The sequence below is a fragment of the Delphinapterus leucas genome, chromosome 9 (assembly GCF_059928025.1).
Source record: "Delphinapterus leucas isolate spDelLeu-1000000601 "Yukka" chromosome 9, BTC_Dleu_Yukka2, whole genome shotgun sequence".
Lineage (NCBI taxonomy): Eukaryota > Metazoa > Chordata > Mammalia > Artiodactyla > Monodontidae > Delphinapterus > Delphinapterus leucas.
This window is the reverse complement of record NC_143137.1, coordinates 74,874,920-74,891,904: the sequence shown is the minus strand read 5'-3', so window position 1 is coordinate 74,891,904 and position 16,985 is coordinate 74,874,920. Positions and strand designations below refer to the sequence as shown.

Below are 16,985 nucleotides of genomic sequence, written 5' to 3'. Positions count from 1 at the left end.
ATGTTACCTGCTACTTATTGCTGGAGGGTTTTTCCTCAGTACTCTTGCTCCGTCCTCAGCTTTTAGCTTTCCGGGTGTGTCTGTACCTCAGAGAGGGTCTCTCTCTGTGTTCTTGCCCCTCCTCCAGCAGTAGAGTGCTGCTCCAAGTTTCTAGATGTGTACTAGCCTGGTTGGGGGTGGGGGGGAGGAGAAGTGGTGTTTTCTGTTGTCCTCGTCTAGCCTCAGTTCTAAGCAGGCCCTATGTCCCTGCTTATCTGGGTGGGAGTTCCTCAGTGGTCCTGCCTCCCCTCCAGTGGCAGGAGACCTCTGGCCTTCCTTCTTCTCAGCATAGGATGATTTCCTGATCCTCCCCTACATGTAGAGGCTTTTTTTCTTTTTCTCTGCCTCACAGCAAGAGTGAGTTGGTCTTCACCTCCGCCCTCGGGGTGAAAGGGTTTTTCTGCTCTTTCCCCAAAGGCTTTAAACTTTTGTTCCACTGAAAGTGTCTGGCTGGATCTGTCTGGTGTCTTTCCTGCTCTGGTGGCCACTCTTCTCCTTCAGGCCTGCACTACCAAGAGCAGCTTTCTCTGGTCCCCCGCCTTGCGCTTAGTTTTTCTTATGAGTGCCTAAAGGTGGTTTGTGGAGAAGAGCTTATGAGTGGGTGTGACGTCCCCTTGTATCTGCTTCCAGAGTTTTTGTACTCTTGTACTGGCCCACACCTGGCTTTTAGAAATTTGTTGAAAAGTTTAGCTGAATTCTTTTTACCCACCTGCATTGTGGCCTCACTCTCTACAGGGGCACCTAGCTGCCATTGGGTTTCGGGCTACTTGGCTGCCCTGTGACCTTAGCTCCTTGTTGGATTCATGAGAAGTTATGATTTTGTAGATTACCTGGCTTTATCTTGTTTTTAGGGTGAGAGCAATGCTGCTTCCATTTTTTAGGCCTCACTTGCACGCTTGATGTAATTCACACTTCTTTATTTTGTTGTCAGATGAGCAAGCCATTATTTCTCTGTCCGTTCCATCATTTAGCCAATTTTTAGGAAGAGTTTGGCCATATCTTTGAAAATTAATATACACGTGCACTTTTTTCCCAGTATCTCTGTGATATTTGCAGCATATGTCACGTACACTTCTAAATGACTATGTGAATGCAAAGAAGTAACTACTTAGGATGCTGCAAGCCACAGTAGTTGTAGATTTTCATTAAAAACCATGGGAGTTACAGAGTAGTTTGACCAAACAGTGTTCTGAACATTATTCTAAGGTATGTAATTTATTATGCTCTGACTTGTTTTGAAAGAGTAAAGTGCTTTGAGATTGCCTAGCTTTTTGGCTGTCTGTTCTATGAATAGACATGTTCTTTAGAGAAGAAATTACATCTGTAAAATTTTCTTTGCTATTAATAGGCTTTCAGATACAGTTGAAAGGAATTCAAAGATTTAGAAATATATATTTAATGAGGGTGGAATGCTAAGCAATGTGCTAATACGATCTATTATTTTCCTTATTAAAGACAAACAGTTTCTCATTATATCTTGTTCAGTTATATAGAATTAATTTAAAGTAATTATACTTCATTTAATTTTATAGTTATAATGGAGAATGGGATCTAGCTCAAAAAGCATTGGATGATATTATATACAGAGCCCAGCTAGAATTATATCCAGAGCCATTGCTGGTAGGTGTCTCACTTATTTATGTAAATTTTGTAATTTAAAATTTCTCAATTTAGAACTATAAATTGAGAAGTAGCCATTTGTAGTGCATTAATACATTATTAGTACTCAGTGATTCATGTTCCTGTTATAGTAGAAAAATTTGTTACTCGAAAAAGGTATATATAATTTGAAAATTTCATTAGGCTAACGTCTTAGCCTGATATGAATAGTCATTTTCACTTCTAAGAATATTCTTATTAACATGCTCAAGCTGCATTTATTAATTAGCATTAGGCATTTGGAAATATAGTTTAGTATTTTGGAATTTTAAATTTCATCACATATATTTTTAACCATGTTTCCTTCTGCGTTCTTACTCCTCATTTTAGAGGATCTTATGAAAGATCTTGAAGGAATTATTCTTTTTAAAAATCTGTTAAAATTTAGTATCTTGGGATAAACAACATGGTCCTAATGTCTTACACAGGGAACTATACTCAATATCCTGGGATAAACCATAATGGAAGAGACTATAAATAAAGAATGTGTCTGTCTGTGGATAACTGAGCGAGTTTGCTGCACAGCAGAGGTTGGCACAACATTGTCAATCAGCTCTACTTCGATAAACAAATTGAAAAAAGAATTTAACATCTTGTTTTATCTAAGGGTATAATAATACATCTGTTTAATGCCAATCTTGAACTATATTTTTCCTTTTTAGGTTGCCAATGCAATACAGGCTTCATTGCCTCATGGTGCCATGAAATCTAGTAAGGAGGGTACAAGGTGTATTCAAGTTGAAATCACACCAACTTCCTCTAGAATATCGAGAAATGCAGTAACCAGCATGTCAATAAGAGGTCATAGGTGGAAAAGACACGGTAAGAAATAAAACACTCCTCAAATTAGAGGATTGTTATTGCTGTCCCCTTCTTCTCTGTACTTAAGGTGCTGTAACTTCTAAATTTAGTAAATAATATCATAGTGGCATGGAATAAAGAGCTGTTGGATCACCTTTAACTTTTCATTTCTTATCCATGAATGGCAGGCAATAAGAATACAGAGCCCCTTGTGTTACGTACACGGATGAAAATTTATTTAAACGTTGTATTGGCTCTTAAATTTTATTTCAACACAGTAGGAGAGTAGGAAATGCATTTTTCAATTATTAACACATTTTGGGTTTCTATTCACAACTATTTGCAAATATTCCTTAATGTTTCTGATTTTTCAACTTTTTAGCAGGTAAACTTGCATATTGAAATGGAACAACCAATAGGGACTTTAACATTTTCTTCTGGACGTCTTGGTAAAGAATCCCATGGTATTGATACAACTCTAGGCATTTCTATTTTCTAGCAGTTAATTTTCTTGTAAGATTGTTTGTTTTAGTATCCCTTCTTGACTGCTTCATTTTATTTAAAAATTCTACTGGAAGTGAATTTTATTTACCATGACCTTCTTAATGCTTTCCATCTCTCTCCATTCTCTTATAACTTATTATTTAATTTCTTGTTCTTTTTATAACTCGCCTCCTACCTAGAAGTTGTTGTAGTGGGCAAGAATCAGTGTAAGGAGATTACTGTCACCTTCCTAGAAGTTAACCATAGAATGGGAAGCAAAAAGCCATTTCTTTGCTCCAAGCAAACATATATATTGGAGTAAAACAAAATCGATTGTTTTCTCCTTGCTACAAACTGCAATGAAAATGGTAGCTCCTTTTGGTATATTTGATAGTTCCAGTTGTCTCTATGATATCTATAGAGAAAATGCAAAAGTGAGAAGAGTGAGATTATTCACTGCAAAATAGAAAGTTGATGATGAGAACAGCTGCCATTGTTTCTACTCAGGGAATCTAGGAGACAGTATGTCCAAAAAAAAATGATGATGAAATTTTCCAGCTTAACCAATGATCATTTTCAATCTTTTCCTTTTTTAAAGTAATGTGACCAATTCTCAAAAGTCCTTTAGGAAGGCACAAAAGAGGTGGTAAATATTTGCCATTATCAAGGCAAATTATGCTACTGTTTAAAACATATAGTCAGCGTCTAAACATACATCAGTTTCTTTAGTGAAAATTATGCTACAGTTTGGAACTAGATTACAGGTAGAAAGTCATTTAATTAGATATCACCACGTTCCCCTAGAGATCCATTTTCTGTTTAAGCATTAGCAAGTGAAAATATACACAGAGGCAATGAACCAGATCGTATGCGTCCGTTGTGGCTGTAATTGCTCCAAAATTACCACTACAGGAAATGCAAGAATGAATTTTAATTCCTTTTTCACTTTCCCTTCTTTCTATTTAGGTGGACATATTGGGAACTAGGGGAAAAATATAGGTCCTGCAGTTAAAAATGTGAAATATTGAAGTTTAATTGTATGTGCACGTATGTATGTGTGAAAGAAGATTTGTGTATGTGTCCATAAGTGCATTTAATGGAATAAGATGTGTACCGTGCAATAAAATAGAAATCATTTTCCAGAAATATTGCATAGCAGTAAATTACCAAAACAAGAAAAGACTACTTGAATATATTGTCTATACTAGATTCTTACATGTCTTCCAGATTTTATATTGGCTACCACTTGAAGGGTTGGCACAGTGTCTTAAGGCTACAGCCTTAACCTTACTTGTCATCTGTCTCCCTACACTTATTCAGTCTTAACAACTCTTAACACTTGGGCAACTCCTGTTTATGATAACAAAAAAGTCAAGGATGAGGATTTAAAGAGAACGAACTGTGAAAAGCAAGTCAGGCGCATGTAGAATGTAGCTAAGTCTTGTTTACCACTCTTCTGCAGTGTGAATTCTCTTTATCCAGTGGACTCTAAAATATTCCTAGTCCAAGGTCCTTATTTATCTCTACAGGTAGGTTGCATTCTCCCTTTTTAGAGTAGTCTTGGCTTTCCTTCCTAGAGCAGTATTTTTCATTGTTACCCTGTTTTGCTGAATCGAAAGCTTTTCTGTTTTTCATCTCCATGGTCCTGATTCCTATTTGAAACCTTATCATTGTCCTGGGCTCTAGCTGACACTGGCTTCTTGTGGGGAAGATAGGTATCTTTACTATAGTTCTTAAATATATAGATCATTCTCAAGTTGTAAATTATATTTGTTTATATAAATTATGTTTATTATATTACATTCACATATGAATTATATATAAATTATAACAATTTTATTTTTAAATTAATTTATTAATTTTTATTTATTAATTAATTTTATTAATTTTTGCAGAAACAATGTTAAAGGGCATGTGGATTCCTGGGTGATCCACAAAAGCCTTATCATCTTACAATGTTTGTGAAGCACAGTACTGTAGCATGTAAGCTTAGTTTATGACTGTGTGAAAACACATTTAGAGTTACTTTGTTTCATGGAATGCTAAATGTGTTTCGTGTTCCACCTCTATCCCTACCATTCCCTTCCCACACCAACCCTCCCAGGAGGAGGGATTTCTTCTCAGACCCTGAACTGTATCATACGGTAGGAATATGGAATATGCAACTTTAAGGCAGTGGTGATGAGGGTTGGGGAAGGAGAAGGGACAAGAAACATGAACTTTAAGGAATACTCTTTTTTTTTTTACTCCTTGTCTTTTTCCTTGTTATTGCTAATGCTGGGAAAGAAGAAAGCAATTGGCCCTTTTTTTTTTCTTTTCTTGGATCTCTTCCCTTTTTCTTCTCTTTTTTCTTTTATTTGTGTCTTTTTAAAAAATTGAGATATAATTGACATATAACATTAGTTTCAGGTCTACAACGTAATGATTCAATATATGGATATATTGTGAAATGTGATCACAGTAAGTCTAGTTAACATGCATTTCCACACATAGTTATGCTTTTTTCCCCTCATGACGAAAACTTGTAAGATATTCTCTCTAAGCAACTTTCAAATACACCATACAGTCTCATTATTAACTATAGTCACCATGCTGTACATTACATCCCCAAGACTTATGTTTTTATAACTGGAAGTTTGTACCTGTTAATCACTTTCACCCATTTCAGCCACTCCCACTTCCCACCTCTGATCTCTGTATCTAGGAGTTTTCTTAGATTCCACATATAAGGAATCTCATATGGTATTTGTCTTTCTCTGTCTGACTTATTTCTTAGCATAATGCCCTCAAGGTCCATCCATGTTGCTACAAGTGACAGGAGTTCCTTCTTTTATGGATAAATAATATTCCATTGTATATATACCACATTTTCCTTGTTCATTCATTTGTCGATGGACATTTAGGTTGCTTCCATATTTATGTCTTTATTTATTGCCTCTCTCCTTTTTTCTCCATTTTCCATCCTAGCTGGGGAGAAGAGGGGCAGGAGTAAATGAGGTTGTCCCACAGAAGCAGCCAAGCAGAACTTTCTTTTTTTCTTTCCATCTCCCTTTTTCATTAAGGAATATAGATAATTAAGCCATTAGTGTGTTTGCACATCTGAGTCACCAAAAATTGCACACGCAAACAAGTACATTAAATTGGAGCAGTTAATCACATGTATTCTTTTTATTATTTGTAACAGAAAAAATCTCTTTGTCTTTACAGCCAAAACCAATTCATGGTTTAGTCTTTCGAAAATTAATTTGGAACAATTTTAATCATTTGCATTCAAAAATTTTTTTCTGAGCTCTTTTAGAATGTATCAATATTTCAGGATTCTCTGAAGCTTCACAGATCTGCCATTCTTTTCTTAAAGTTAAGAATTTATCTATAGTTTATATTTTAATGGAAAATGTCCTTTTGGAAGGTAAAAAATTACTTTAGCTTTAGGATTTCCACACATTTCAGAACGTATATCCCTTGCCATCATCTTGTTATTGTTAAATAACAACCCAAATTTCTAGAATTATATTTTGGACGGTTCAATTTTTAAATTATTATTATTAATAGACTTTATTTTTAAGAGCAGTTTTAGGCTCACAACAAAATTGAGTGGAAAGTACAGAGTTCCCATATACCCTCTGACCACTGCCCTCTGTCAGCATGCTTTATCCGCCCTGACTATCAACATCCCAAGCCAGGGAGATGTCGCAAGGCCCTATAATTTTAATTCTGATCAGACAGTGACTAAATAGGGTGATTTTTAAAGAAAGGTTGGTTTCAGCTGAAATATTGTTTTGGAGAGACGTGTTTGAGAACTAGTGTGTTTGCCTGATTTTCCCCACTTTTCACTTAATTATTTTAATATTGTACTGGCATGGCTTAACTTAATGTTGTGTTTTCAGACTTTTTAAACTTTGTGTATAAATTTTTGAGAAAGGTTTAATGAATTCATAATTCCATGTCAATACATATGTTTGGAAAGTAAAATTACAATGTAGAGTTGCTGCTTTTGACTTTCAAGGGTCATAGTTTCAGAATTAATAGCTTTATATATATTTATATAGATTTGTTAATTATTTTAAGCATATTGTGTTTCACTTAGTATGTATTTTTTTAAACCTAGATTTTTGAGCCACCTACAGATTGAGGGCTATTTAGAAGTCATAATTTGAAAGTAAAATGCAATTAGAGAAAGATAATAATTGAATAAAGATTTTAAAAAGCATTAAGTAAGGTAAGAGAAGAATGTGAGTAGATTATGACCGTCACAAGAATCGAAATGAAAATTCCAATAAGAAAAATAAGATAAAACAGTGAAATAATCAATTTTTAAAATTAATAAAAATGCAGTTTTATTTTCTTAAATATTTATTACGTTTAAAAAATAAACAGAACTAAAAGGAAAACAGAAGGTATTTCTTTATAATTATGCTTCTGTTCTATAGTTATTCTTAAATGTTGCTTCTAAAGCTATTTTAATTATCTACCATTTCAGCTATGAGAGCCCTTTTTCTTAAATCCCTGAATGATTCTCTACAAGATTCTATTATACAATCTATACTTATTTATTTCCTTGTACTTTTCCATTGCTTCTCCTCTCCCAGAGCAAATTTAATTGCTATTTTTTTCTTTGTCTCTTTCCTCACCACCGCCACCATTATGACTCACTCTTCCACTTTTTAAAAAATTATCTATACTTGGAACAATGTAACAACTTTCCTCCTTTCTTTTAAAATGGTTGTTGAAATACCCATTCCATAAAAGTCCTCTAATTAAGTTATTGTTGCAAATAATGAGTGCTTATAATTTTTGCCAACTAGTTATCTGATAAAAGTCTTATCTAGTGAAATCCTAATTCTTTATTACTGCCCACCTTTTTTCCACTTGTGTATTTGTGAGATAATGAGACAAGTCAGTGAAAAGCATTTTGGTATGCTTTAAAGCACTCTGTAAAGGCTGACTTTTATTAATTTAAAACTATTTACTTTGTTTTATTAACTGCTCAATAATTGTATTCTTGATAAGCTTTTTTTAGCCAGCTTGCTATTCAGATCATCCTGTGATTGATCAACCCTTTCATTGGCTTTCCTCAATTTGAGACAAACATGTTTAGTTTGAGTGTAATATCAAACAAAATAGTATACATATGTGATATAATAGTAACGATCAGTTTAATGATTTTTTTGTAATTTCTAAAGCCCTGAGGTATAGTACTTTATTATCTGACATGTATAACACCATTACAGTCAGGATTTTTTAGAAAGTTGTTTTAATACTTGTTGTCTCAATCCCAAATTGACAGGTAAATAGAATAGATTGAACTTGTATTCTCATTTATGTACGGTTGCAACTGTTTGCAACAGGTAGGTGTAACAATAAAAGCAATATTTGTAATCTAGATTCTTTGAATTTTGCCCTGCTTTTGGTCCTGGAATATGTTAAATGGTTTATTTTTATAATATTGCGTATCATTATTTTGACTTAGGAGATCCAAGAGTACAGAGTTTTAAGCAGTGAAAAAGAATGGAAAATAAGTACTATATATATTTTTAAGTCTTCTAACTTAGTAATACCAAATCAGTACCCTGAGAATTTTAGAGTATTTAATTAATTGTATGGAATGTTTAAGTGAAAAATGAAACAAAATATAGTTTACATAGAGTGAATCTAAAGAAAGTGAAGTTTCATGTTGTTACAGCTGTTTATTGCATTTTCAGCATTAAGTTCCTATTTAAAGGATGCCAAGGTAGTTAAATAAATTTAAACGATTATAAAAAAATTCAAAGATACCTGTGATTATATTTTTAAAAAATGACAAAAAATGTGACTTGTTTCAGTTTGCCCAGTGATCTAGGACTAACTTATTAGATGAGATAAGAAATGGAACAATAAAAAGATGCAATTCATGTTGGAAAATAGTTTATTTAAAACTGATTATTTAAAAAAATGGATATTGATTTAGAAAATGTTAATAATTTCTATCATATAATAACATATTGATAAATAGGACATTAATAACTTTCTAACTGTTGAGCAAATTGGAATAATTATAAGAGGTATATTTTAGTTAAATATTTTAAAAAAAGATTATTTGTAAATATTTCAAAACATTTAACCTAGTCTTTCTAGATACTGCAGAAGGTAAATGCCATAAATCTTGACACGGAACATTTATTTTGTTAATCAGATTTTATGACTTTATAAGTAAAGCATTTGAGGAAAAACAAAATTGCTGATAGTTATAAAAGCATTTTGAAAAATGAAGAAATGGTAATTTTAAACTCAAAAGTAGCAAACTTTAAAGAATTGGCTATTGGAATTCTACATGTACAATTAGAAATTTATGATGCTTATGTTTTTATTTTAAAAGTTGTTTAAACTTTTTAAAGAAATTTAGAAAAAATCATTTTGAGAAGCTCCATTATTTTTAGATTCTAAAATGCTGTTTGAGGAACAAATTTTCTTTTCCCAATATAGATGATAAAACATTAGAACCAAAAATAAGCATTTCCTTCTGACCAAACTTAGCATTGCATGAATTTTAACTGACATTTTTGATATTGACCTTTTACTCATGGAAGACAAAATAATATATTAGAAAATATTGGGTGACACAAAGAAAAAGGACATATTGACCAGAGAGCTAAAATACAATTGACACATGTGAACATAAGGCTTAAAGAGGAAGACAGTAGTCTTAAGAATTCTGGCCAACTTTAGAAGCGAACAAAAAATCTTAGTTTATTTCTAGATAAAATGAAGTAATTTTTTCTACAGAGAAGCAAGATAGTTAAAATTATTTGTTTTTTGAGGCAAAAACTGTTGTTTGTAAATGTGTTCTACATTTTTTTTTTTTTTTTTTTACTAAGGTTGCCTTATATAATTCTGGCTGTAGTTAAGGAACTTATTATTTATTGTTATTTATTATTGAGCTTTACCCTTCCCCCAACCTTTTAAGGAGCATTTGTTGTACAATGCGCACGGAGGAAGAAATCAGCTTTTATAGATAGTTTTTTAGTAGATGTTGCTTACCTGTTTTTGGTCTCTCTGGTCATGAGGATCTTTAATCATGGAGGATTCACCTGATCCAGCAGCAGTGTTGGCAGTTCTCAAAGAGATTTTTTTTTATACTTGAGATTAATAAAGATGACAAGTTATTGCAAATAATTGAATTTACCTCGATAAGGAGAATTGTGTCATTTACTATATACACAAGTTAAAGACTTGCCTGTTCTTACTTAAGGAATCTGGTAATATTTCCTAACCAGTGTGTCCGTAAATAAATTGTTCTTGTCCAGACTGTGTTTTTTCTTTGTGACCCAGGCTGCTCTTTTCTTACCTGGAAATTCTGCTTCTGGCTTCAGGATTAATATTACTAAATCTTAGTAATTCATGTTCTTGCTCAGAGTGCAGCCCCTTAACTGCCAGGACCTTATTCTGTGTTTCTATGGCAGCTTTACTTTACTCTAATCTGCCTTGCAAATTACTGGCCCAGGCTGTGGACTGTTACAGTGCTTTTCTTTCTAACCCAGGACACACTTCATGCTCAATATTTTGTGTTATACAGATGTGACTTCTATTGATAAAGAATGCTAATAAAGTACCCAAATAATTTATCTGTGTACTTGTCAATGGCTGCCCATTGCAATCAGAACAAAGTCTGAGCTCTGTACTATGGCATAGGTGGCCCTGGTGATGTCTTACCTACCACTGTGACCTCATTTGAAGACCACTCTCATCTTTCCTTCTAACCCTTCAACGTTCTAAGCCATTTCTGCCTTAGGGTCTTTGTACTAGGAATTGGGGATATTTGAGCTGAGATTTGAATTATTAATAAGTGCCAGCTTGAACTCTCTTCCTCCACATTGTTGTGTAGCCAGTGCTTTTTCATCATTCAGATCTCAGTTCAAATATCCTTTCCTCAAAGAGGTCTTCCCAGACCACCCGTCTAAAGTAGACTTTCTCCCCACTACCCTGCTTACTCTTTCCCATTATTCTTTTCTTCATTGCATTTTCCACTATCTAAAATTCCCTTGTTTACTTAATTCCCATACTACAATGTAAGTTCTGTGAGGGCAGTGTCTTTGTCTGTCTGGTTGGCCATTGTATCCCCAGAGTCTAAAACAATGTCTAGCACGTAATAGGTGCTCAAGAAATAGTTGAATGCATGAATAAGTGAATAAATGATAAATTTATAATATAGACTGAGCAATTTACTTCTTTTTTCCTTATTTTATTGAAAAACAGTGCAACAACATGATAGTAAACTGGGTAGAGGAATATTCACTTATAATCCCGGTATTTAAACAATTACCATTTTACAGTTTTTTTTTCATACATATATGTATTTTTCATAGTTACGGTCTAATTAATTTTCTTTTACATACTGTGCTTTTGTTGAGTTAACACTGTCAAACATTTTCCCAAGTTCTTCTAGTAAGTCCCATTATTTTAATGGCTACATAACACCACATTGAGTTTATATTCCAGCATTTACTTAACCATTTCCTTAATATGCTAAATAATTTGTTTCTAACTTTTTGCTATTATGGATAACACTGCAATGAACAGCTTAATGAATATAGAAAACATTTGTCTTCCATTGAATAGAATGAATTGTAAACATCAAACTGGGTAATATGAAATTGTTCAGGTATTTTATGACATTTAAAATATATCTTATAAATTGTAAAGGGATATGTATGACTTTCTTCTGGGGTCTACTCTAAAATACTTTTCATAATTAATGTCAAAATTGTATGATACAGATTAATTTTTTTTAATGTCAGCTTATTTTATTGATTTTGCAAAAGAATTTGCAAGTGTCTTAGGTCATAACCAGGTTCCTTTCTTTTTTTGTTGTTTTTTTGGATTCACCTTGATTGTCTTTTTTTTTTTTCCAGATTCCTTTAGACTTATGAATCAGTCTGAGTACAGAGTTGTGTAAATTCTGTGAATAATAAATTGTTCCTTTATTTAAATTGTCACTTTTAGTAAGTAGGGCAGCTGTGAAAAAATAGAAGCTAAAGCTAGGATAAAGAGTTTCATGAGTGACATAATGGAATAGATATTTGGGATTATAAAGTTACATATGAGAGAAATCACAACTTTTCATGATCAGTTTTAATGATATTTGCAATTTGTTTCACTTTTTTTTTTTTTTTCTCCCTCAAAGCCAGAAGAAATTTTGTAGGGAGAAATGATTTGAGTGGCTTTGAGAACCAATTTGGAAATGTCTGTTAAAAGTATTCTTTAACTCTCCTCATATCTGTACATGGAGAGAATATTACCTATTTATAGAGGTTATACAAATAAAATATTCTCTGAGAAGTTTCTCTTTGGATTTTTTTGAACTTTTCAAATTATTTGAAGTCAAATGTAAGTACTGTTTTTTTATAGGTATAGAACAATCATGACACATTTTGCATAAAATTTTAAGTTCTGGGCTTTTAAGCAGATTCTGTTTTCTTATGCATTTATATACCCTTAAAACATCTCCTTTATGGTCTTTTTAAAGAAAGAATAACTTTCTCTTCTTATCCTCTGGATAACATAATAAAAGAACTATAGATTTAAAAATAAAAAGTCTTTCTGATGTTAATAAGCATTTTACTAAACCTACATTTAGAGGCAGCTACTACACTTTTCTAAAACAAAAATCCTTTGCTTTTCTTTGCCATCTAAAAATTCTTTTTATTTTGGCCACGCAACCCGTCACGTAGGATCTTAGTTTCCCGACCAGGGGTTGAACCTGCACCCCCTGCACTGAAAGTGCAGAGTTTTAACCACTCGACCACCAGGGAAGTCCCTAAAAATTCTTTTATGCTATACATTATTTTTTCATTTTATCAAGTCAAGTAACACATTCCCAGCTTACCTTTCTCATTCCTTCTTTATGGTCTTTCAACTTTATTTATTTTAATAATTTCACCTCATAACTGGAGATTCGTTCAATTTATCAAACAAATGTTTATTAGGCACGTACTTAATGCAATCTACTTTCCTAGGAACTAGGTATACAGCAGTAACCAGATAAAAATCCCTGGCCTCATGGAACTTACATCTGGTAGACAAGATAAATAACTGTAGGTTAGAAAGTAATGAAGTGCTAAGAAGAAAAAGAAACAAAGTAGGGAAGAGGGCATATGAAATATGGGGAATATTGAAACTTGATGGGATGATCAGGGAAGACTTCACTGAGAAGGTTTTGAGAAAAGACCTGAAGGAAGTAAGGAGGTGAGCCACGTAGCTATGTGGGGAAGAGCATTCCAGGCCTAGAGAATAGTAAGACCAATAAGAAGTTGTGTGTAGGGGGATTGGATCACAGAATTATATAGGGGAAGAAGTTGGAGAAATAATAGGGAGCAAGATAACATAACAGATGTTTGCTATGTAATTATCTTTCTTTATCCTGTAATTTTCCTGAGAATTATATTTCTTTTCTTTCTAGCTCTGTGCAGAATTACATGTTTTTCTTTCTATGAATTTACTTTAATAAGCAGTTTAAAAGTTTTGTGGTTTTTACCATTTTTGAGTGATAACATACATAAATGAATTAAAGATTTTTGCTTGTGGAAAAACATATCTTGTTTTTCCACATGCCAGTTAATTTCATGATTAAAAAAAATTAATGTTATTTTTTCTTGGGTTGCAGATCTTTTACCATTATCCCAGTGAATGTGATTAGCAATCCAATTGCCTATTGCTATTTTATATAATATTCTTGTCATTTTCTAGTTTTTCCTGCAAAATTCTAAATTTTCACGTTGCAGCACCATTTTAATTTTCATTGACATCTTTTAAAAAATAAACCCAATTAAAAAAAATAAATTAACCTTGAGAGTTATGACTTATTTAGGTTTTCTTAGAGATTTATTTGCTCTTGCTCTGTGTTCAGCCAAGTAATTTATTTGCTTTCTATGAAATGGCCAGGAATCTAAGCCAGTAAGTTAAATGTAATTGAAAAATCTCTATCAGAGAATATTTAACTCAAATTGACTTTAATGAGTTGAAGAGTTAGAATTTATAGTATGTTATACTGTTTAGATCCCCCATACAATAGTTGTTTTAACTCTTTCTGAACTTCAGTTTCCTTGTCTGTAAATGGGAGTCAAATTGCCTGCTTCAGAGGTGCACCAACACATTATTCTAAGAATATAATTGAATAATATATGTGGACACTCTCAAGAAAACTATTTAGTGCCAATCAATGTAGTAGATTGTTTTCTATTCTGTTAGGCTACTTATGCTTATCTTTTAAAATTTTGTTAAATTTTAGTAATCATTGGCTTTGTTATGTCTGGATAATTTCAACAGTTTATAACTATTTTGGACTAATGATCCCGTTAATAGATCTTTTGTGAAACTGCTTCTGCAGTGTAAATGGACAATTCTTGGTTGTCACCAACAGTGCCATGCTGATTTTACTCTCAGTTGCAGTGGCCTCTGGCATTTACCTCAGTTAGATTTTACTTGCCCTTACTTTGTTTTTGTTTTTTTTAAATTAATTTTTGTTGGAGTATAGTTGCTTTACAGTGTTGTGTCACTTGCCCTCACATTGAAGACAACTATTAGCAATGGGGAATGGGCTTGTTTGGAACTTCTTAGTCTCATTAAACCTCTGTTAGGGAAGCAGAAGTAGCAATGTCATACTACCTCACCAACATGCTTTGGTCTGTATAGGAAATAAAAATTTCATTTAGAGTGTATTCAGTCAAAAGACGTGGATGGACCTAGAGTCTGTCGTACAGAGTGAAGTAAGTCAGAGAAAAACAAATATTGTATATTAATGCATGTATGTGGAATCTAGAAAAATGGTACAGATGAACCTATTTGCAAGGCAGGAATAGAGACACAGATGTAGAGAATGGACGTGTGGACATGCGGTGGGGGAGAGGGTATGGGATGAACTGGGGGATTGGGATTGACATATACACACTGCCATGTGTAAAACAGATAGCTACTGGGAACCTGATGTATAGTGCAGGGAGCTCCGCTCAGTGCTCTGTTTTGACCTAGGTGGGTGGGATGGGGGGGTGTGTGGTGGGAGGGAGGTACAAGAGAGAAGGAATATATGTATACATAGAGCTGATTCACTTTGTTGTACAGCAGAAACTAACACAACATTGTAAAGCAACTATACCCCAATTAAAAAAAAAAAGTTTATGAAGCGCTAGCTAATTGGGAAATTAATATACCAGCGCATTGGCCTACCAGCGCAGGGCAATATGAAGCTTTGAGGACCTTTGGAGGTGCATATTGCTGCTGGGTATGGAGTACCCAGGGCATCCATAATAACTTTCATTTTAAGTTTTCAAAATTTGAAAGAATCAGAATAGAGCAGTGGTTCTAAACTTTGCTGCACATTGGTCATGTGGGAAGTTTTAAAAATCCCAGTGCCCAGGTCATACCTCATACTATTTAAATCAGAATGTCTAGGGTGAGAGCCAGGCATTCGTAGTACTTAAAGATGCACAGCAAAGTGGGCACCCACAGGAATATATGGTTCTGGCCGCCAGACTTTTGCCTGTTACTGTTTCACATGTTGTAGCACCATTCAGGAGACCTTGAAATGAAAAATATTTGAAAATAGTGGGTAATGTCCCTCACACAGATTTGTGTTCTACATTTTAAAAGAGTATATACTGTTTTACATAGTCTTATGGTGTTTTGAACTTTAACTTTCATTACTGGTCCATGGTAGACATATTCATGTTATTTTTTCCCATCTGTTATGGATATTTCCTTGACAACTTTAAATAAACCATGGCTTTGTGATTTGAGACACAATAAAATGTCTACAAGTATTAACTCGTTAGGAGTTTCATTCCTTTTCATTCCTTTTCATTCGATTCCAAATGACCATTTTCAGAATAAAGGACCAATAGCCAATTTGTTTTTCCAAATCCATTTTTATTTTTCTCCAGTTTAGTAATGAACGGTTACAAATTAGCCTAAATTTATGGAATTAGTATGAGTCTGAAGGAATAGACTGTTTAATTTTGTCACAGCCACATTAATATTTACTAATATACAAGATGATTGGTATGTGAAACAAAAACTATACCTGTAGCATTACTAACCATGATATAAGTGCATAAGCATTTTTCCATTATCATGGTTTATTAAGGCAGTCTCAGTGTAATCTAATAAAAAAATTTTGCAAGGAGAATTCCTAAGTGGCTTGGTTCCTCATGTTAAGAAGAGCTAAAGTTTTGGCTATAAATCCTTGAAAATTTGCCTAAAGCTTGACATAAGTTCAAGTGGTCACAATATTATCTTAAAAATAATAGAAATTCTATTTTAAACTATAAAAAAATTTCTGTTTCATAGTCCACATCAAATATGTGTGTGAAAAAATACAGAACATTAATTGATGCTCTGAGTTTTGTCATTGTCATTTGAAATTAAAGAACATGACCCCATTGTCTCCAGTGCTGTCAGAGTATGGTAAATTATGGGAATTTCTACAGTGCAAATATTTGGCTTAACACCTAACATTCACTCGTCCAATTTTTGTTTTGGATCTTTTTGCTTTTCTTGTTTTGCATTTTTATTTTGTTTTGTTTTCAGCCATCATTTTGTCTTATCATCTTCAATTCTAGAGCAACCTGACAACAATAATGATACTACTGAATTGGGCATCCTTGTCATTCCTGAGATTAGTGTCACAAATGTGGCCGGAGAGAGGACCGGGAATGGGGAAAAAGGCAGAACACTAGGAGAGATTGATGCTCAGCATATACAGGGTGTACAGGAAACAACCACAGATCCTAGAACTGAGAGCAAAGGCTTGCCAGAGATCAGGAGGCAAAAATCTGTAAGAAAAATGATGGAGGATGGAATAAACTCACCTGGCAGAGTGCAGTTTTAGCAGAGCACTTTATAGCTGCACTCCAAGGTATCTCATGGCAAAGGGTCACTGCTGCATGTTTTAAGCAACAGTTGCACAGTCACAAAAATTTTGCATGTCACCTAATCAAAATGCATGAATTATGTACCACAGTTTCTCAATGACT

At 33.5% G+C, this 16,985-nt stretch overlaps 1 protein-coding gene across 17 annotated transcripts in view; it reads left to right on the top strand.

Annotated features, from left to right (window-relative positions):
• Positions 1–16,985, top strand: part of HYCC1 (hyccin PI4KA lipid kinase complex subunit 1) — a 177,809-nt gene that overhangs the window by 63,825 nt on the left and 96,999 nt on the right. For all 17 annotated transcript variants that reach the window (XM_089917731.1, XM_089917730.1, XM_089917729.1 and 14 more), the window contains exons 9-10: positions 1,572–1,659; positions 2,361–2,520. In XM_089917731.1, coding sequence (XP_089773857.1) covers positions 1,572–1,659; positions 2,361–2,520 — 248 coding nt within the window. The remainder of the gene's footprint in view (positions 1–1,571; positions 1,660–2,360; positions 2,521–16,985) is intronic.